Raw genomic sequence first — 22,302 nt, 5'->3', positions numbered from 1 at the left:
TTCCTTCCTTCCTCCTGTGTGCCAGTGAGAAACCATCCATGGGAATGGAGGATGTTGTGTGCAGGGCAATGTATTCCTGGCTTGCCATTTTGCTTCACTGTCACTCAGCTGAGCATGGTCCTTATCTAAGAAGGACTTAGAACTTGCAACAAGTGATAAATTAACCTGCTCCACTCTCCTTAGCATGGCTGTGATGAGTGTTAAGGAAAGCAGCGAGCGCTTGCCAGGATGGGAGCTTGTTCTTTGTCAGGGAGGAGGGAGAAAATCTTGCTTGGAGTAAATAAAGCAACTCTGCATCCCCAGGAAGAGAAGCAATTAAATATGTGAGTGCTGCATGGACTGATTTGCACAAGGATTGTCTACTATGCAGCAATGTTCCCAATAAACCATGCTTCTCCTGACCTTTATTTTTCTGGGTTTCCACCACATGATACAAGAGACTCTCCATGAAAAAAAGCAAAACACCTTGTGGGGAGACGTTTTTTCCTTTCTTCAGTCTGCCTCTTTCTTTTGTTCCCTCCAGAGCTCTCACTTCATTTCTGCTGTTGTTTGGAGCACGTGCTTCCCTCTTTCCTGATCCCCTGGGCTTCTTTTGGCTCTGGCTGTCATGGACACTCTTAATTGTGGATTTTTTCCCCTTCATCTACTTCTGACCTCCAGCCCTGGGAACCTGGAGCAAGTGGAAACTACAACTTTGCAAAATGCTGCCTGTGCCTGAAGCAAATGCAAGGAGAACTGGGGTGTGAAAAATAAAATTTGTTTATTACAGAAAAACAGCAGCAAAAATACAGAAGATATTTACATTCTAGGAATATTTGTAACAACAACAATCGATAGAACATATATACAGAAAAACCTACCTAGCAAAACTATGGGAAACATATTTACAGAAGTCAAAAATTGCCCTAAACTCTATATTCTAAAGAAAAACAACAAACTGTAGAACATATATACAAAAGGGTGATGTCTCTGTGATGTCCATCGCACCTGGAAGAAAAGCAAATGCCACGGTCACTCCAGTCAGGCACAGAGGGGCTCTTGCATGTGCCCCTAGGCTGGCACAGCTGGCCCAGCAGCAGGACTCTGCTAGCAGAACTGAGCCTGGCTGGGTCTGGCATGGAGCTTGTGTGGAGCAAAGCAGGCACAGGACAGGCTGTGGATGGCCACCAGAATCCAGTGCCCTGGCTACAATGTCCCTGAGCAGGGAGCACCCAGCCCAGCCCCAGCCTGGCAGCAGGAGACCCACTCTGCCTGTCCTGCTGCTGGCATTGCTCTTCATGCCAAGATCATGGCCTCTTCCTCACCTTCTTAATCAATGTCCATGTCCTCAATGGACTGTTCCATATCCACATCCATCTCTTCTTCCTCATGCACATCCATGTCCATCTCTTCTTCCTCATCCACATCCATATCCATCTCTTCCTCTCCAGGGTCTTCTCCTTCTATTTCCATCTCCTCCTCCATATCAATCTTCGTATCTACCTCCATCTCCTCCTCTCTGTCTGGGACAGCCTGCAGAGGTAGCAAAAACTCAGAGTGGCGTCCCTGTCCCACTCCATGCCCACAGAGCTCCAGCCCACCTGGGCAGGTGGGGGTGTCCACCTCCATGGAATGGCACCATACCTTCCTTAGAAGAAAGGGGAGCATCCTGCAGGGCTGGATAATGAAATCCAGGCACTCAGGAGCTGTCAGGAATGATCGAGGTGATCGGGGTATCGAGGGGATAAGAAGAGTGAAAGGCGAGGGCAGGAGCAAGGTGCAGAGCGTGTCAGCACAGCGGCCAAGGGTTGTGTTGTGCCCTTTGCTGGGCGCTGGACGTTCCAGCTGGAGCGTGGGCTGTGACATCACAGTTCCCAGGCTCCATCTGAAGTGGACAGTGGAGACCATGGAATGATGGAGTCCATGAACGGTTGGGCTTGCAAGGGAGCCTGAAGAAAAACATCTTGTTCCCAGCTGAGCAGTCTTCCCCCAGAGCGTGCTGCTCAGAGCCCTGTTGCCAAGGATGGGGCATGCACAGCCTCTGTGCACAGCCTGGGCCAGTGCCTCACCACCCCCAGTGGAAAAGAGCAGCTTCCTTAGATGCAGCTTCAATCAACCTGCTGCAGTTGAAAGCCATCCCCCCTTGTCCTGTCAGCACAGGCCCTGTTGAACACTCTGTCCCTTTCTTTCCTGTGGGAGCCTTCCAGTCCTGCAGAGCCACAGTGAGGCCTCCCAGTGTCTCCTCTCTCCAGGCTGAGCATCCCCAGCCCCACTTGCCCAGCAGTCAGTCACATCAGGGCGAGTCAGGGCTGAAGGGTAGTAAATAGCATCAGGAACTGAGAGGTGCAAGCTTTAGACCCACGTTTGCCTCTAAATGTACAAAATTAATAACAGTGGAGGGGAAGATGGTGGGACACTGGTTCTCTTCTAACTGGTGATTTTTTTCTTCTTTTCTGTCATGCTGACCCAGGTTTTTCTGTTTGAAAGGAAGCTTTGCACAATGTCCATTGTCTTCTGCATTTGTGAAACACCAAGCAGAGTCTGGGCAGGCTGATATGCAGAGCACAACCTGAAAATATACTAGTGATCCTGAGCCTGGGGGATGCAGCTAAACCCAGCCAAAAGGAATGAGTTTGGCTTTGCCAACTTCACCAATCATTTATAAAAAAGCAAGCAAAAACCTCAAACCAAAACAGATAAAAAACAAACATACCCGAATTAGGGCTGTCTGTGCAGGTCCACGGGTGCCAGGGGCTCTTCAGGATCTGGCAGAGGCTGCCCAGCAGGGAGGCCATGGGGCACAGAGCCCCAAGGCTGCTGTGGGCACCACGGCACAGGGGCCGTTCCCAGCCGCAATGCTCCTGGCCTGGGCTGGGCCTGCACAGGGGCTGGGCCACCATGGCTGGGCCAGCACAGGGCCACCAAGGGGCCACGCAGCCGCTGCCGGGGCTGACAGCAAGGCCAGGCACACACAAGCAATTGCTGAGCATGGCCTGTGCTGGCCAGGGCTGACTGTGCCACAGGCAGAGCTCAGCTGCCCTTGGGGCTGCAGGAACAGTCAGGAGCCCAAAGAGCCTCCATGGCTGTGCTGGAGACCAAGGCTGGAGCAGGGAAATGCAGGGCTGCTGCGGGATGGGGAGGGCATTGAATTCCAGCACACCCCTCAGCTCTCTGATGATCCTGGTACCATGCTGGGCCTTGTTTCAGACTGGGGCAGAGCAGATGTTGATGGGACAGGAGCCCTGCGGGGCTGTCAGGGACCTGCAGCTTGCAAGGTGCTCTGCTCTCCATCAGGTGCTCTCGGAGAGATCCAATCCCAGCTGGGCACTTCAGGGCACAAGTGGCACTGCCTGTTCATGGGCACACAGCTGATGTCTGCCTGGAAAGGGGCACAGGTTTTAATACCTGTTGGTGTCATAATATACCAGAAAATATTTTTTATCATGGTCATTTGAGTACTTTTAAGAAATAGCAAAATTTTCCCATGAGGAACAGGAATTGCCTGGATCTCATGGATTCTTCTACTGATGGCAGGGGAAGAAATACTGACCTTCCCCTCTACCTTTTCCACCAACATTTAGTCTGATATTTAATGACCCTCTTCCATCAGGTGTTTCCAGCTCTGCTGTTTAAATGGCCATGTCTAAGGACATCTCTTCACTAGACCAGCTGGATCTATGTCTTTTCCATTGCTCCCAGATTTGCTCCTCTAGATACTCTCTGGTCATTCAAGTGCTTCTCCACTGACTGGTTTCGTGCTTTGATCTGCAGGGAGTTGTCCAACCTCTCTGAGGTTAAAATAAATATCACATTAGTCAACATCTTACTTGCATTTATATCAATCACAGAATTACATTTTCTTATGTCTTTGTCTAAAACTGTTCCTTATAGAAATCCATGGGAGATGGGGGACATGTCAGATGCTGCTGGGACATCACAGAGAACTGAGGGAAGAGCTGCGTTGGTCATTAAACTGCATCATGTTCAACTTGTGTTTGTTGGCAAGGAACATTTCTGTGCCTCTGAGTGTCACCAGGCCCTGAGCCCAAAGGACACAAACCTGATGAGTTGTGGTTCCCACTGCAGGGGCACTTGGACCTCAGCTCTGCACAGGAGAGCTCTTCATCCACTTTCTCTCTTTTCCTTCCTCTAGGCATGGAGGGAGCTCGTGACTTCAGCCTGTGCCTCATGTGTGCAAGGAGCAAATCTGGGCAGAATTGGGGCAGGAAGGGTTTGGGGAGACCTTGGGATCTGTGCTGGGCACAGAAGGTGTTTTCTATTGCTCTGAGACTGTCTGCTGTGCAAAGTGGATTTAATATCCAGCAGAGGAATGACTTTTGCATTTGATGGACCTGTGCCTTGTTGCGGCCTGGTTCCAAGGAAACGCAGCACGACGGCCCAATGCTTTTGGCCGTTCGGGCTAAGGACACGCAGACATCAATGTGATAGACGGTCCAAAGGCCCTTTATTGGTTTTCTCCTCGGTATATATACCCTTGGTCCTTCCCCTACCTTCGGGGTCTGACTTTTACCTTATATGGTTAGTAAGGGGACTGGGTGGAGGCAGTGTTAGTGGGGGGGTTACATTCTTGGCCTTTTGTCCTGCGGCTATCTCTTATCTCTGGGGAGTCACGTGAGAGAGGCCCTATCAGGTTTCCGTGACAGCCCGAAATCTTCCGATCGCCTGTCCCTATTCTCTCTGCCACAGTGCCTTTCCTTGGCTTTGTTGGCTGACAAGAAATTAACATCCCGCTGTGTCTCGGGCAGCTCCTTCTCCAAGGAAAGCAGGTGGGAGTTGGAGCCAAGGAGCTGAAAGCTGCAGGTGCAGCCTGGGCTGGAGGGAGCTGAGATTTGCACAAGGCTGCTCTGAGTGCCAGGGCTTGGATGAGGTAAATGGTGGGGTGGGATTAGGGACAAAGTCTGATTGATTGTCAGCCATGGACAGTCTTATTTTCATGTGCATTCAAAGTGCATAAGGAGGTACTTGAATTCAGTGTCAGTTGGAGATTGCACATATCAATTTCTGATCGGGAAAAAAAAACCTAAACAGGATCTAAAAAGCATTATATTATTGTCTTTTTAAATAGAATATATTCAGTTTGAATACAAATCTGAAATCTGTCTAATTAACCACAAATTATTTGAAAACTTAAATAGAAGTATTCCCAGATGCTTGGCTTGTTAAGGTGTTCTGGATGTTAATGAGCCTTGGGACACTGAATTCCTGCACTGAAGAGCTGAAGGCTGAACAAGCCTCTGCAGCAGTGAAATCCAGCAGCAGCCTCCAAGTTGCTGAGGATGTCAGCAGCCCCCACTGAGGCCATCCCTGCCCAGAGACCGTGGGGGAATGGGTAGACAAGGAGAGCATCCCTGGGGCTGGGCCAGCAGAACTCAGAGGCACCAGCGGCTCCAGCTGGGAAATGGAGTGTGGAATGTGGCTGGGAAAGCCCTGCCTGGGCTGTGCCAAGCAGGACAGACAAGCTCTTACCCTTATCCACTGGAAAAATTATCTCAATGAGACATTTAAAAGGAATTACAATTATTTGTATACTCTGAGTTGGATGCAATGGATAAATATTTGCAAGAGATTCTCAGGAGCTCAAAACAACCAAAGAGCCTGTACTGGCAACTTTGGAAAACCAGAGAAAATTTGGCAAAAGGTTCATTATGACATTGTAGTTGTTTTGATTTGTTAATTTAAGATATTTTTAATTTTGAGATTTTTAATTAATGTATTGATGAGTGTAGTGGGTTTTAATGTTGGTTAGCTGTTTATGTATTTATTTTGTTGTGAGATAGGTTTACAAGAAAGGTAAAGTAGGCTTAAAATTTTAAGAGGGTATAAAGAAAATTTGAATGAAAGTAACTAAAAGAAAAAGGTAGTAAGAATTAAAACACATTCTTTAAAACGCTTTCTTTTCAACTTCTTTTTTTTACTGACACTGTAGAGAAATAAAATTTCTAGTTGGTTTACTATTTCTAGGATAGCCGTTTTTAGTTTACTTAGGGAGAGAAAGTTTTCTTCTTAAGGTTATGGAGTTTTTTTTACAACTGAAAAACATAGGTTTTTTTGTGGCTCTTAATTTTGTCATGGATAACAGTTGTCTAGGGAACTTTGTTATTGTGAAGTTGATTTTATTTCTATAAGCTTTTTTACAGATTGTTGATGGTCCATGTTGACTTATGTATTATTGTGTTAAAGATTAGCTCTTTAAAGGTAAAAGTTTTTATTACTTACTTTTAAAACTATTTTTATCTCTGAGAATAGAGATCTTCTCTTGGGGGTACTAAATTGCTTTTTTTTTCTGTTTAAACTTCTTATGAAATTACAGTTATTTTAACATTTATTTTAGTATGGAGGTTTTTGTTTGATATTAACTTGAATATTTTTATTTTTTATAATTTTATTTCCTATAAAAAAGAGTTTTTTCTTTATAGCTTATAAATAGATTTTCATTTTAAGATTAAGGTATTCTTCAGCTTTTTCATTTGGGATTTAATTTCTTCTTTACTGACTTTGATGGGTTTATACTGTTTTTTTTTAATATACTTGTATTTTGTTTTTTTCTTGTACTTGAGGGAGGATTGAAGTATTGAAAGGACTAACACCTGACCCGCCGGTAACCTGTGGTGGAAATTGTGGTTGGGTTGTGTTAGGATTAGTTTTGTGGTGGGTTTTTTGCTTTTTTTGTGTTTAATTTTAGTTGTTGGGTTATTTTGTATAGGTTGTGGGTTGTAGGGGTTTTTTGTTTTAGTTTTTGTGGGGAGGGGACTTGATGGTAAGATTTTCACAGCTGTGGCTGGTTTTGTTCTGGTTAGGGTGTTGTAGCCTCTTTTGTTTTCCTGTTTGGTCATTGTTGGGGTTTGGTTTGGTCAGAATGGGGCCCATGGGGGGTGGCCTGGGGAGGGGGGAAGGGGCTCAGCCTGGGGCAGGGCTGCTTGCTTTGGTTTGGTTGAGATGGGAGCCAGGGCTGGGCCTGCTGCTTCTTTGTTGACTGGAAAAGAAAGAGGACGTTCCTGGTTTTTTTAATCTTTAATATATATGTTTCACAGAGGTGTGTTCAGTACCTTAGTGGTTTAACAGATTTGTCAGTTACACAAAAAGTTCTGTATTACTTTTTAAAATTCTTCTCATGTCAAACCATGACAGGCATTCAATCAACAAAAAACACTTCTGAAAGCATTAACATGTTCCAATCAACTTCACAAACTCTTAGCCTGTTTAATTTAAAGTTACTCAAAATTTGTAGGAGCACAGAAACAGAAGGAGAAGACACAGAAAGAGAAAGACAAGAAAGATACAGAGAAGCACACACACAGCTACAAACTCCTGGATTCCAGCAGTGTTCAGATGGAAATTCCAAGAGGAGGTAGGGTCAAGATGTGTGCTTGCCTTGTGGTCAGCCTTCAATACCCCTTGGTCTTCCTGGGCCCTTCCCCCAGGAGGGATTTGGGCTCATTCGGTCACTCAGGAGCTGGGCTGGGGGCTCCAGAGGTGGCTGTGGAGCATTGCCTGTGCTGTGCCAGGGACTGGCAGCCACTGCTGGGCTGGGATAGAGGCTCTGGGGGGATTGGGGTTGCAGGGCCGGGCAGTGCTGGGGTTCCAGGGCAGGGCAAGGCTGGACCTGCCCCTTCCTCCCCCACACACAAGATGTTTCCAGCCAACAATCTCCTCCTGTCTGTCACAACAGGGAGTGTTGGAAGTGAAATCCCAATTCTGACCATGGGCACCTGGATGAGAAGGACAGTTCTTTTCCATAGGAAGGAAAGCACAGAGCCCCAGTGTTTGGAGAGCCTCACTAGTCCAAGGTCAGCCAGACTTCTCAGGAATGGCAGATTTTGTCTGGGAGCAGTCTTTGGATTTAGGGAATTTTTGAGATGAAACCCCAGTCTCAGCCATGGGTGCCTGGAGAAGCAGGACAGTTCTCTCCCATAGGAAGAAGAGCATGGAGCCTTCCCCAGTGTTTTGGGGACAGATGGGAAGTGATCCACTGCACAACAGACATTTCCTGGCAATACTCCAATTTGGAACAATCCCTGGATATAAGGAAATTTGGAGGTGAAATCCCACTTCTGGCCATGGGTGCCTGGAGAAGAAGGACAGTTCTTTTCCAGTGTTTCAGCAGCAGATTAGAAGAGACCCTCAATATGCCAAGGTCAGCTGGACCAGTCAGGCAGTCCATGGGAGGCCAAACTAGCCAGATATGTTCTATGTTCCCTTGGTTTTATGAGGTCCTGCAGTATCACCATGGTCTCCTTGGTTCTATGGGGCGCCACAGTGTCCTAATTGTGCTCTGATTCTATGGGGTCCAGCAGTTTCACACTGGCCCCTTGGTTCGATGGGGTTCCACAATGTCAAAATGGCCTGTAGGTTCCAGAAGACCCTGAAATTTCACAATGGTCCTAATGATTCCATGAGGCCTTGCAGTGTCACAATGGTGTCCGTGGTTCCCCAGGCCCCACAATGTCACATGACTCCTCTGTTCCATGAGCCCTGCAATGTCACAACGGACCTTTGGACCCTGGGGGTTTGCAGTGTCACCACAATGGTCTGTTTTGCTTCTGCAGTGTCACAATGGACCACTGATGACATCAGGCCCCACAATGTCACAATGAACCTTTGGCTCCATGCAGCCCTGCAGTGTCAGAAAGGCCTCTTGGTTTCACAAGGCCCCACAGTATCACAATGGCCTTCTTGGTTCTGTGGGGACCCCCAGGATCACAATGGTCCCACTGGTTCCATGAGGCCTTACAGTGTCAAAATGCTTTGCTTATTCCATAGGGCCCCATAGTATCTTCATGATTCCATGAGTCCTCTCCTTGTCACAGCGGCCCCATGGTTCCATGAGGCTGTAAAGTTCATGGATCCACGAGGCCTTGCAATGTCACAAGGGACATTTGGCTTCATGGAGTCCCCTCAGTGTCACAATGGCCCCTTAGTCCATGACACCCCAAAGTGTCATAATGGTCTCTATGGTTCCAGGAGGCCCCATGGTGTCACAAGGGACCCTTGGTTTGATGGGGCGTCTCAGTTTCACAATGATACCTACATTCCATGGAGTCATACAGTATCAGTACAGTCCCCTTGGTTCCATGAGCCCAGCGATGTCACAGTGCTCTCCATGATTCCATGTGGCCTCACAGTGTCAAAATGGTCCCTTGGTCTCACAAGGCCCCACAGTGTCACAATGGTGCCTTGGTCTCACAGGGCCCCACAGTGTCACAATGGTCCCTTGGTCTCACAGGGTTCCACAGTGTCACAATGGTCCCTTGGTTCCATGGGCCCTGTGCTGCTGCATTCCCCCCTCCCCTTCTCAGGCCGCCCTGCCAGCTGAGAAATGCTCCTTGGGCCTCAGCCTTGGCCAACAGCCCCTGGGCTCAGCTCCTCTGCAGCTCAGCACAAACACTGTCTGCTCCAGCCACTGCTGTGCCCAACCAGCTCCTGGTTGCTGTAGGAGCAGCCCTGGGAACTGGTTTTGTTCCCTCAGTGGCACAACATCCCTGTTCTCACAGTGCCAAAGAAAGCTGTTGATGCCAAGTGCAGCCAGGAGGAACCATTGCTGTGACTGAAGCCTCTCTCTTGGGGCCCTACAAACAGCGCTGCAAAAGGAGCCCCTTGGAGCATTCCTGGGCCAGTGACTCCCTCTGAGTGGGGCGTCTCCGAGCTGGGAACTCTCCCGTTTGCTGCACTCAGGGATCCCTGAACAACGACGGAGCCTGGGCCGATCCCCCCACTCCTCCAGGCTCAACCCTTCACTCGCTGGGGAGATGCCAAAGCATCCACAGGGAGCATTTCCTGCCCTCAGGGGAATTTCTCACAGGTGCTTTGCACTGACTCTTTGTGTCTGTGTGCACACAGGAGTGCCTGTGCTGGGGAAATGTGGAAGAAATGCTGCTCTCTGAGGGATTGGAGTGCCTTGGATAGCTGAGTTATTCAGGCCTGTAAGTAAGTGTCATGGTTTGACCCTGGCACAATGCCAGAGCCCCCATGAAAGATATATTTCCAAAATGGTTACTGTGAGATGTAACCCGGAAACAGAACAAAGCAGGCTCCCAATTGGGGATGGAGGGAAAAACACAACACTTTCATAATCTACAACACAGAAACGTAAGGGGAAAAAGAAAAAAACCACACACAACAATCCACAATGGAACACTCCCAAAACACTCCTCCTCCCCCCAGTCCTCTAACATTCAAATGTCAGTCCAATCCCCTCCTAACACAAGCTCCCCCCAGTTCATCAGGAAAGAGGAGCCTCCCTCTTGCATCACGGGCCTCCCCTGGAAACACAGTGGAACCTCCTGTGATTCCATGTCACACGCGGCAGCTGCCTGAAGAAAATCTGCCATGGTGACCATCTTCCTTCCATGTCCAGTGCTCTCACCACCGCCCATGGATCTAAACTGCTCCTTAGGTCCTTTTAAGAATGCATCGTCCAGTTCCAAGAAGTGGCCACCTCTCACTATTTGAGACACCTGTCCCCCCCATATTTTTACTCTCCTGGGGCCTGGGTCTCGGGAACAGAGATCTTTCGCTGAAGGCAGAGGGCTCCACCACACCCTCCCCTTCAGTCTCTGTTCTCTCTACTCTACTTCTCCTCGGGGCCTTATCATTTTTGTCTTCTGGCCAACTGCCTCCCCCCAAGGTGCAGTCTCTGCATTATCAAAATAAATTAGTTTCGCCTGTGGCTATGTAAGAGAAAAGTCCAGCCAAAGCCACTCCAATCATGTCCTCCATCTAGGGCACTGTCGTCTGCTGGCATTTCTTCACTTACTCAACCCTTTTCTTCTTTCCCATGCTCTGTCCCCTCTTAGTCCTCAGCTGGGGAGGATCAGTGTTTTTACAGCTTCCATTGTTTCAATACCAAAAGAGTTAAAAGCTCAGCCCGGTCTCCCAGCGGCTGGGCACCTTGCCCCCCACCTCCTCCTGGCCGTGGTGCCGGTACGAGATATCAAATTTCAAGCCAGCACAATCTCTGTCATTCTCTCTTGGGGGGGGGCTGCCCAAACTGTCCCAGTTCTCTTCCACCCCTGCCTCTTGCAGGGGCTCCCGCCTCCCTTCCCTCACAGGCTGCATGGCCTCCCTGTTCCCCACCCAGACACAGCTGGGCAGGGAGAGGAGGTCAGACCAGCTCACCTGCTGGCTCCAAAGAGGGAGTTTCTCCAGGAATCCTCTGCTTTTAACCCCTGTGTGTTCCCAGAGGTGTATCCAAATCCCCAGTGGCCACACCAGGTGCCAATTTCAAATCTGGCCACTGATTGGTTTGACCACAACTTTTCCAGAAACTCACTTCTGGGCCAAACCACGACAGTAAGGTAAAGTCATGATGTCTAAGCTAAGTTAAATGCTTCTAAGAGTTGTTCTTCTGCTAAGTTGTTATGTTTAATATAAGTTATAAGATGAGCTAAATATTGTTAAATGTTATTCCACTGTTATATTGCAAAGTCATAGTTTTTTAGTAAGGTTAAATAGTGTTAAGTGCTGTTCTTTTGCTAAATTGTGAAGTTTAAGGCAGAAATTAAGGTTAAGGTTAAGTCCTGTTAACTCTGAGCTCTGTTCAGCTTTTAGGCTGTATTCCTTTTATCCTTGCCATCACTGTCCTTGTGTCACACACACAGGGACAGTTTTCAGTTCATTTCTGGTTTGATTGCCTGGATTTTGTTTGGTTTTGTTGTTGCTTTGTTTCCCTGGTTTTCCTGAAGTGTCCAGTCAGGAACAGAGTGACTCTTGCCAAGAAACTCTGTGCTGCTGTCCCTTAATATTAAATCTGGTTTTTGCTGATCCCTTGATAGGGATTTTTTCAGCAGTCTCAAGCCCTCGTTCAGAACAGGGTGAAGGAGCCCTGGCCCAAGCTCTGGCCATGGGGGACACGGGGATGCTTCCGGGGGGTCCCTGTCCCCCTGACCCACCCCCCATGGCCCCGGCCCCCCTTCCCCATGTCAGGCTCTGGGGTCGATCTCGTGGAACATCCTCTGGGGGAGGCTGCGGCGCCGGGGGCGGGGGGACCTGGGGGGGACAGGGGACCCTGCTGTGCACAAGCAGCGTTGGACTGCTCTGGGGGGAACTGTGAGGGGGGGCTGGGGCAGAGTGACCTCCCCAGTGACATCACACAGCCCCTGTGATGTCACACAGCCCCTGTGATGTCACACAGCCACCTGCAATGTCACAGCCCACTCTGAGATGTCACACAACACCCCTTTGATGTCACAGAGCCAACTCTTGAATGTCTCCCTGGAGTGTCATGCAGATGCACTGTGATGTCACAGAAGACTCTGTGATGTCACAAACTCACCATATGATGTCACAGCCTGCTCTATGATGTTACACAGCCACCCTCTATGATGGCAGGATCTGCTCTATGGCCTCACAGCATACTCTATGAAGTCACAGAGTGTGATGTGACAAACCCCTCAGCGATGTCAGAAAACCTTCTCTGTGATGTGATACTGACACTCTGTAATGGCACAGCACACGCTTATACCGCACAGCCAGCTCTATGATGTCCTGCAGCCATGCCATGATGTCACAACCTGTGCTGTGATGTCACACAGTCCCCTCTATGATGTCATAGCTGCTCAATGGCCTCACAAGACAAACTCTGTGATGTCATAGCCCAATCCATGACCTCACACAACAAACTCTGTGATGTCATAGCCCAACCTGTGATGTCACACAGCCCCCCCATGGCTGTCACACAGCCCTGTGCTGACATCACAGCTGCTCTGTGCCTCTAGGACACAGCCACAGAGGTGCCGCTGTCACACAGCCCCCTCTGGGACATCCCCCAGCCCCTGCCAGGGCTGAGCCCCTGTCAGCTCTGTCTGTGCCCTGCTGGTGTCCCTGAGCTGCCCTGGCAGTGCCCCAGCCCTGCTGGGCTGTGCACAGGAGCTGCTCCTGGCCGGAGCTGTCTCTCTGCAGCGCTGCCCTTGCCAGGAGCTGCCTCTGTGCCAGGAGCCCAGCCCAGCTCAGCGGCACAGACACAGCAGCAGGACTTTAATGATCCTCTGGGGATTTGGTGCTCTTTGTGTCTGCCATGGCCAAAGTGCCTCCCAAGTTGGCTCTGTCAGGGCCTTGCAGCTGCTGCCCATCCCTGTGCCCTCTGCAGCCCAGGCTGTCCTACGGTGTCCTTGCCCTGCGCCTCTGTCCCTGCAGGCTGTCGTCATCCCCCGGCTGCCCCACCTGGCTGGCTCCTTCCTTTGCTGACAGCTCTGCCTCCTGCCTGCCCACACAAAGCCTTGGGCTGCTCCAGGCTCCTTCTGGGGGATGTGTTGCACCACAGCCCTGCCCTGGCAGGGAAATTCCTTTCTCCTGGTGAATAGTCTGGGCCTCCCCAGCGGCCTTTGGCACTGTTATTTCTTCCTCAGGCTCATTCCCACTATAAAGAAAAGCTCCAGCCTCTCTGAAACCACTCATCAGTCCCTCCCGGTCTACTCCTGTTCTGTCCTCAGTCTCCACGCCACTGAGCCCAGAGCCATCAGCCCCTCCCTGCTGGTTATGTGATGAGGCCTCCAAACCCCACCTTGGGAGATTTTTGGGTCCTCTCCAAAATGCACAAAAATGGAAAAATAGTGGTCAAAGTCATTGTCTCCCAAATCTTGCTGTGACAGAACAAGGATCAATATCTTTAAACTGAATGAGGAGGGATTTACATTTGTTAGAAGGAGAAATATTTTACAATTATGAGAGTGGCTCAAAACTGAAACTGCTTTTCTAGATAAGTGAATGGTCCATCCCAGGAATGCTCCAAGAGCAGGAGCTTTGTGCAACCTGACCCAGTGAAACCCTGTCCCCTCCCCAAGGACAGAATTCCTGTTGTGTGAGTTCTCTGATGTGCTGGGTGCCCTCACAACACTTCTGGCCAGAATGTCTGCTGAGGGCAGCCAGGCTGCTGCAGGGGCAGTGACCTCACAGCCATCACCATGGCAGCCCTGTCCCCTGGGCCTGCCTCTCCCCTTTCCTGTGCCCCTGCCTTGTCTCTGCTGGCATGAAGAGTTTTGTCATTCATATCTTGTCCCCAAGGTGCTGGGGCCAATGGCTTCCCAGGCAGGCTCCTGGAGCAGAAGTGGCTTTTCAGAGCCCAGGCAGAAATGAGCCCTGAGGCATCAGCTCTGCAGTGCTGGCCACCAGGCCGGGCTGCCAAGGGAGGCTTCTGGCCATGCCCTGCAAGCAGCTGCTGCTGCCAAGGTGCCTTTGGTGCCTCAGGCTCTGCCTGGCACAGCTCCCAGCATGGCACTCTGCCCTTGTGCCCGAGCCCTTCCCTGTGCTGGGGCTGGCCTGGGGCTTTTCCTGCAGCGGGACCTGCCCTGCTGATGGCACAGGAAAGGCAGTTCCTGCTGGAGCAGGAGGAGCTGCGTGCAATGGGCTCCAACAACTCCAGCAAGGCCCTGTTGACTCCAAAATTGCTTCCTAAAGCAGAATATTCTAATAATTGTTATAGGTCCTGTACTGTGGAGTAAATAACTGTAGTTAAGATCTTTTTGTCTAATCATGATCAGAATCAATCAGAGCCATATTTATATAAATTTGTCTGGTATTTCATCATTAATCCTGTAGGAAAAATTGTGCAAAAGTTCAATTCCACCTGTCCAATCTTTTACACCTTTGACAAAATCTGGGGCTAGGATTGGATCCAGCCTCTCCCAGTCTCCTCTCTTAAAAGGAGTTTTACAAGTCTAAGGGTCCTGTGGTCATTTGAAGATCCATGGTGGCTCTTGGGTGCCATTTCTCCACCTCACGACTCAGCAGGAGTTTCTCCAATAAAGAAATAAAGCTTTTGCCTGAAGCTCCCACTCTGCCCATAACAGGAACCCCTGGGAGTGTCTGGGACACCCCAGCTCTTTGGCAGCCTGGGGACTCCTGGGATGTCACCGTGGAGCCCCCGTGAGTGCCTGTGACAGATCTGTGCCTTTGCAGCCCAAGATGCCCTGGGATGTCACCATGGAATGGCTGTGACTTATTCTGACCACAGGGCTCTTTACCATCCCCAGAAACCCCTGGGAGGTGTCCATGGAGCCCCTGTCTCTGCCAGTGACATTCCAGCTCTTGAACAGCCTAGAGACTCTTGGGAAGTCCCCATGGAACTCATCTGATGGTGTGAGACGACTTGGTTGCTTAGCAGGCAACCATCACCAGGACCCTGTTGCTATGGCCAGTATCCATGGCAACCATCACCAGCCCCCTGTTACTATGGTCAGTTTCCATGGCAACCATCCCCAGCCCCCTGTTGCCATGCTCAGTCCCTTGGCAGCTCCATGCAGACCCCATGCCAGGGGTGGGTGCCATGGACACCAGCTCAGGCCTGCAGCCAGAGCCTGTTGCCATGGCAACCATTGGCAGCCCCATCCCCAGGGTCATGGGATCCCAGATCCACAGAACTGGCTGAGCTGGGAGGGACCCATCAGGATCCTGGAGTCCAACTGCTGGCCCTGCACAGGACACCCCAACAGTGCCAGCCTGGGCCTGGCAGCGCTGGCCAAACGCTGCTGGAGCTCAGAGAGCCCTGGAGCTGGGAGCCTTCCCTGGGGAGCCTGGGCAGTGCCCCAGCAGCCTCTGGAGAAAAACCTTTTCCTGAGATCCAACCTGAGCCTGGCCAGACTCAGCTGCAGCCGTTCCCTCCAGTCCTCCCTCCCTCCCTCCCCTGGGCACCAGAGGGAAGAGGTTCCCACAGCCCCAGCCAGGGACCCGCTCCCAAGGCTGTTGCCATGACCACCAGGGCTGGGACCAGCTGGGATGCTCAGTTTCCATGGGGCAGAGTTTAGGAATGGGAATCTCCAATTTCCCGCTCCTGCTAAAACTGCGCTGCCGCTCGCTGCCCTCCCACCTCCCATGGAAAGCACAAAAGGCAAAGATCCTGGCCTGGGATAAGAAGAATTTATTAGGAACAGCAATGAGATAAGGAACAATCAAGAACAGCAAAAATATTCACAACAGAAGGGAAAATAGAAACTATTTGCAGGGAAAACTACAACACAACTGACTGGCTCTTCCTGGCAATGTATTTCCCCCTGCCTGCAAAGGACACCCTTCTCCTCAGGGAGAAAGAGAGTCCCTTTCCTGCCCTGGCAATGACCTGAGGTGGGAGTGAATGTAATGACACAGCCATGGCCTGAACCTCAGGTTATTCAATCCCACATCAGGGCACTGGCAGGGGCAGGAGAAGGGACAGGTGTCTTCCTAGCATGGATTGCAGTGAATATGGATCACAGGTCTCTTCCCAATGTGGGTCCTCCAATTGGGTATGAAGCCGGAGCCAGGCACGAAGCTCTTCCTGCAATTGGGGCATTTGCAGGGCTTCACTTACTGGTGCATCCGTTGGTGTCTGGTTAACTTAGAGCTCTGGGTGAAGCTCTTCCCACACTGGGGACACTCGTAGGGCCTCTTCCCAGTGTGGATGCGCCAGTGGGTGACGAGGGTGTAGCTGTGCTTGAAGCCCTTCCCACAGTCAGGGCAGCGGAAGGGCCTCTCCTCGCTGTGAATCTGCTGGTGATGGAGGAGATTGGATCTAGTGTGAAACCTCTTCCCACACTGGGGACACTTGTAGGGCCTCTCCCCAGTGTGGATACGCTGGTGGCGGATGACGTGCGAGTTGCGGTTGAAGCCCTTCCCACATTCGGGGCAGCGGAAAGGCCTCTTCTCAGCGTGAATCCACTGGTGATTGAGGAGTTCTGAGCTGCAACTGAAGCCCTTCCCACATTTTCCACACTTGTATGGCCATTCCCCATCATGAAGCTGCTCATGGACCACCAGCTCTGAGCTCTGGCAGGAGCTTTGTCCACCTTCCTGGCACAGGGTGGGTCTTTCCTCCTCAGAGCACCCTGGGCTGGGTTTGGAGCCCCTCCTCCTGCAGGATCTCTGGGGCTTTTCCTCCCAGTCGGATTCCTGTCCTTTGGAGCCCCTCAAAACAGCCACTTCCACTAGGTTCTGCCATGGGGATTTGCCCTCCCTGGTCTCCATCCTCAGCTCCTTGTCTGGGGGACGAATGACAAGGAGAGGGTGGGATTTGCCTCCATGCCACAGGGAAGGGGAAGGAGATCCTTTCTGGGTATCCCCAGCAGGATGGTGTTGGAAGCGGGGTTGTCCTGTAGCCAGGCACCATTATGGGCTGGGAGATGGAGCAGGAGAGAGGGGTAAAGGGGCACTGACTTCCTCCTCCTCACCTGCCTGTATGTCTCGGGATATCTTCCTCTTCCTTGCAGCCTCCCCCTCCATCCGGCCAAGGTTTGGGAATGGGAAAACCTGGTTTAAGAGGAAAACAATGGATGAGTACATGGAGTTTTGTACTGGTTTCAAGGCAAACCACAGGGAGAGTCTAAGTCAGAATTACAATTTAACAAGAAAATTAAGATCAAGACAATGATACAGAAACCCTGCCTTAAACCGACAGAGTCAGGATATAACCTGGCACCCTGTTGCTCAGGGTGCTGGTAGCAGTGCCATTAAATGGTGGCTGCAGTCCTGTTGCAGTGATGATCGTAATTCTGTCAAAGCCGTGATCCTGTAGAAGGGTCTGGTCCTCCTCTGAAGTCCAGTGGTGGTGATGGAGTTCTTGTCCTCTGGCAATCCAGTAGGCAAGGTGCTCCTGGGGCTGTAAGCCTCAGCTTATATCCAGGTAGGAATGCTTGGCTCCTCCCCCTGGGCACAGCATCCCACAATGGGATGATGCCATTTTACCAGTCCTGCAGGGACACTCAATGGCCCATTAACAGAAGATAGCCCCTGGAGGGCGTTATCAGGGCTGAGTCATGGAAGAGTGTCTTGGTTTAGGGCAAGTTTGGGAGATAACCTCTAAAGGGGCTTCTCTACAAAAGCAGATTCAATTGCCCCTCCCCCCTCCAACCGGTTCGGGAGAAAATATCTCCTTGGAGAAAAGTGGAAAGAAACCTGTTTATTAAACAATAGAAACCAAACAATATTAAACAATAAAACTTCTCACTGATCCAAGGAAAGCAAACTCAGAACAGTCCTCTCCTCTGGTTGCAGCTCGGCTCACTCAGTCTCTGATCAGTCTCTGGTGCTGGAAACGCCGTGGCCCAGGCCTGGCCAGGGGCCACAGGTGGAGCTGCCGGTGCTCTTCTGGGTGTTCAGTCCAGAGCAGGCTTGAACACGTCTAAGAAAAAAGGAAAAAATCACAATCCGGAGAACTTCTTTGCCTCAGCTAGCTAAAACTAACTAAAAGCAAGAAAAAGGGAAAAAAGGAGCTCTGTCCGGCTGTCTGTCCATCCGCAGACAACACAGTCCAGGAGCAGGAATGTGGAGGAGTGAGAGCAGTCTGAAAACAAACTGCGCGCTTCTTCCCTCCCCTCTTCACTGTCTGGAAGAGAGTCTTAAAGGTGTAAAACTTATTATTCAGTATAAACAGAACAAGACGATTGGGGATAAAAGCATCACATAGTCAACCCAGGACATTCCACCTCTTATCCCCATATCGTCACCTTACTACTAAAACTAATATATATATTCTAACTCTACAAACACATACATTATACATCTAATATACAGCTATACACAGACAATGGTGGCAACATTCAGCAAACAGTGATATTTATACATGGTTCTCACCCAAGAATCAGATTTCTTTGAGGTATATATCGTGTTCTTCCACCTTTTTGCATTATCTACTATGTGCAACCTGGTCTCTGAGCAAAAACAACTCCACGAATGGGTTTGTCTGTACTTGAGGTAGGATTGATCTAAACTGTCTTCTTTAACAAATCCTTGACATGTACTACTGGGACTTTGTCTCTATCTACTCTATGCAAAGGCTCTGATTGGGCAGGGCCTACTCGGTTAGTAGAGCTTCGGGTATTAACTAACTAGGTGGCCTTTGCCAGATGCTGTTTTTAATTTTTGAAAGATCTTCTACTTAAGGCTTTTAAGGTGGTTTTTAGCAGCTTATTGTACTTTTCTACTTTTCCCGTAGCTGGTGCATGGTAGGGGATATGGTACACTCACTCAATGTCATGTTGTTTGGCTTAGGTGCTGATAAGGCTGTTCTTGAAATGAGTCTTGTTGTTTGACTCAATCTTTTTAGGGGTACTATGTCTTTACAGGACTTGCTTTTTAAGGCCCAGGATGGTGTTACGGGCAGTAGCATGAGGCACAGGATAGGTCTCCAACCATCCCGTGGTGGCCTCTACCATTGTGAGCACGTAGCGCTTGCCTTGGCGTGTCTGGGGCAGTGTGATGTAGTCAATCTGCCAGGCCTCCCCATAGTTGTACTTGGACTACCGCTCACTATACTATAGGGGCTTCACTCTCTTGGCCTGTTTGATGGCAGTACACGTCTTACAGTTGTGGATAACTTGAGAAATACTGTCTATGGTTAAATTTATTTTTCGGTCTCGTGCTCATTTATAGGTGGCATCTCTACTCTGGTGATCTGAGGCATCATGGGCCCATTGAGCTAGGAATAACTCTCTCTTGTGCTTCTAATCTAGGTCTATTTTGGACACTTTTATTTTTGCAGCTTGGTCTACCTGCTTATTGTTTTGGTGCTCTTCATTGGCTTTACTTTTGGAGACATGGGCATTTACATGGCGGATTTTTACAGGTAGCCTCTTTACTTTGGTAGCGATGTTTTTCTACTCTTCAACAGTCTAAATTGGTTTTCTTCTACGCTGCTAATTAGCCTCTTTTCACCTCTCTAGCCATCTTTACAGAGCATTGGTTACTATCTATGAATCAGTGTAGAGGTAGAGCCTTGGCTACCTTTCTCTTTCAGCAATGTTTAAGGTCAGTTGAACAGCTTTGAGTTCAGCAAGTTGGTTTGATTTACGTTCTCTTTGAGATATTTCCCCACCTCAGCTGGGTTCTGAATTTGTTCATGGGGAAAGTCCCAGACTATAGGGTCAGAGAATTCTTTCAGGATTTGGCCCATATTTTCCCATTCTCCACCCCACTCAGGATTCTCCACACGTGGGTCTACTTCTGGGTCAGGGGTCTCATCAGCTCTTCTAGACATCTCAGCCCTCATTCTAGAGAAGCTGCAGACCATATAGAGGAAGCCTACCAGATTAAATGCCAGAAAGATGGTCTCTTTAATATTCAGGGGAAACTGAACATTCTCCACAAATGACATACCAGATTCAAAGGAGAAGAAGGAAAGGAAAGGCTGGAAAGCCTCATTCCCTGCTCCTCCTCTAACCAGCTGAGTGCAATTACTAATAAATTCCCAAAACATACTGCTAGAACTGGGATGCAGGGTAGGACGAAGAAACCATAAACCATACATATCGTAAACAGACGCCAGTATTTTTGTAAACGCCCTATAAATCATTATCACCAAGGCCAACACAATAGCTAATCCAATCCATGCCCCTTTACCGCAAAAACTACGTGATAGGGACAATAATCCTAGTGACCAGAAAGGTATTGAAACCTCAAAAAGGTCTAGAGACCAGAGCCACATAAAGGCCTCCCCAAGAGACATTACAAATTCAAATAACATGGCTACTGGGTACTTTAACCTACTACACACCAAGCACAACAAACCTACAATCAATAAAGGTTTTTTTTCCACTTTCTCAAGCCACACGTTGGGCGCCACTAGCTGTATTTGTCCTGGTTTAGGGCAAGTTTGGGAGATAACCTCCAAAGGGGCTTCTCTACAAAAGCAGATTCAATTGCCCCTCCCCCCTCCAACCGGTTCGGGAGAAAATATCTCCTTGGAGAAAAGTGGAAAGAAACCTGTTTATTAAACAATAGAAACCAAACAATATTAAACAATAAAACTTCTCACTGATCCAAGGAAAGCAAACTCAGAACAGTCCTCTCCTCTGGTTGCAGCTCGGCTCACTCAGTCTCTGATCAGTCTCTGGTGCTGGAAACGCCGTGGCCCAGGCCTGGCCAGGGGCCACAGGTGGAGCTGCCGGTGCTCTTCTGGGTGTTCAGTCCAGAGCAGGCTTGAACACGTCTAAGAAAAAAGGAAAAAATCACAATCCGGAGAACTTCTTTGCCTCAGCTAGCTAAAACTAACTAAAAGCAAGAAAAAGGGAAAAAAGGAGCTCTGTCCGGCTGTCTGTCCATCCGCAGACAACACAGTCCAGGAGCAGGAATGTGGAGGAGTGAGAGCAGTCTGAAAACAAACTGCGCGCTTCTTCCCTCCCCTCTTCACTGTCTGGAAGAGAGTCTTAAAGGTGTAAAACTTATTATTCAGTATAAACAGAACAAGACGATTGGGGATAAAAGCATCACATAGTCAACCCAGGACATTCCACCTCTTATCCCCATATCGTCACCTTACTACTAAAACTAATATATATATTCTAACTCTACAAACACATACATTATACATCTAATATACAGCTATACACAGACAATGGTGGCAACATTCAGCAAACAGTGATATTTATACATGGTTCTCACCCAAGAATCAGATTTCTTTGAGGTATATATCGTGTTCTTCCACCTTTTTGCATTATCTACTATGTGCAACCTGGTCTCTGAGCAAAAACAACTCCACGAATGGGTTTGTCTGTACTTGAGGTAGGATTGATCTAAACTGTCTTCTTTAACAAATCCTTGACATGTACTACTGGGACTTTGTCTCTATCTACTCTATGCAAAGGCTCTGATTGGGCAGGGCCTACTCGGTTAGTAGAGCTTCGGGTATTAACTAACTAGGTGGCCTTTGCCAGATGCTGTTTTTAATTTTTGAAAGATCTTCTACTTAAGGCTTTTAAGGTGGTTTTTAGCAGCTTATTGTACTTTTCTACTTTTCCCGTAGCTGGTGCATGGTAGGGGATATGGTACACTCACTCAATGTCATGTTGTTTGGCTTAGGTGCTGATAAGGCTGTTCTTGAAATGAGTCTTGTTGTTTGACTCAATCTTTTTAGGGGTACTATGTCTTTACAGGACTTGCTTTTTAAGGCCCAGGATGGTGTTACGGGCAGTAGCATGAGGCACAGGATAGGTCTCCAACCATCCCGTGGTGGCCTCTACCATTGTGAGCACGTAGCGCTTGCCTTGGCGTGTCTGGGGCAGTGTGATGTAGTCAATCTGCCAGGCCTCCCCATAGTTGTACTTGGACTACCGCTCACTATACTATAGGGGCTTCACTCTCTTGGCCTGTTTGATGGCAGTACACGTCTTACAGTTGTGGATAACTTGAGAAATACTGTCTATGGTTAAATTTATTTTTCGGTCTCGTGCTCATTTATAGGTGGCATCTCTACTCTGGTGATCTGAGGCATCATGGGCCCATTGAGCTAGGAATAACTCTCTCTTGTGCTTCTAATCTAGGTCTATTTTGGACACTTTTATTTTTGCAGCTTGGTCTACCTGCTTATTGTTTTGGTGCTCTTCATTGGCTTTACTTTTGGAG

The 22,302-nt window shown here is 49.1% G+C and overlaps 1 protein-coding gene and 1 long non-coding RNA gene across 2 annotated transcripts; both read right to left on the bottom strand.

Moving 5' to 3' along the window:
• Window positions 1–758: 758 nt before the first annotated feature.
• LOC135292900 (uncharacterized) lies at window positions 759–1,803 on the bottom strand. Its single transcript, XR_010355059.1, has 3 exons — window positions 1,624–1,803; window positions 1,305–1,512; window positions 759–987 (listed from the first exon to the last, which is right to left on the bottom strand). It is a non-coding gene; the product is annotated as an uncharacterized LOC135292900 (long non-coding RNA).
• A 14,039-nt stretch (window positions 1,804–15,842) lies between these two features.
• Window positions 15,843–20,341, bottom strand: LOC135292882 (zinc finger protein 239-like). The gene is made up of 2 exons (XM_064406952.1): window positions 17,136–20,341; window positions 15,843–16,946 (listed from the first exon to the last, which is right to left on the bottom strand). Exons 1-2 carry the CDS (start codon window positions 17,245–17,247, stop codon window positions 16,276–16,278), a joined length of 783 nt encoding a protein of 260 aa, XP_064263022.1. The 5' UTR covers window positions 17,248–20,341; the 3' UTR covers window positions 15,843–16,275.
• Window positions 20,342–22,302: the final 1,961 nt, after the last annotated feature.

The sequence above is a fragment of the Passer domesticus genome, unplaced genomic scaffold, assembly GCF_036417665.1.
Source record: "Passer domesticus isolate bPasDom1 unplaced genomic scaffold, bPasDom1.hap1 HAP1_SCAFFOLD_55, whole genome shotgun sequence".
NCBI lineage: Eukaryota > Metazoa > Chordata > Aves > Passeriformes > Passeridae > Passer > Passer domesticus.
This window is presented reverse-complemented; position numbering and strand designations above follow the sequence as displayed.

What these genes read in the sequence shown, in the direction of transcription:
- LOC135292882 (XM_064406952.1), bottom strand. Translation starts at nt 17,247, where the DNA reads ATGTACTCATCCATTGTTTTCCTCTTAAACCAGGTTTTCCCATTCCCA. An exon ending in ATCCCGAGACATACAGGCAG is followed by an intron (nt 16,947 to 17,135) that starts GTGAGGAGGAGG and finishes TTCGTCCCCCAG; the next exon opens with ACAAGGAGCTGAGGATGGAG.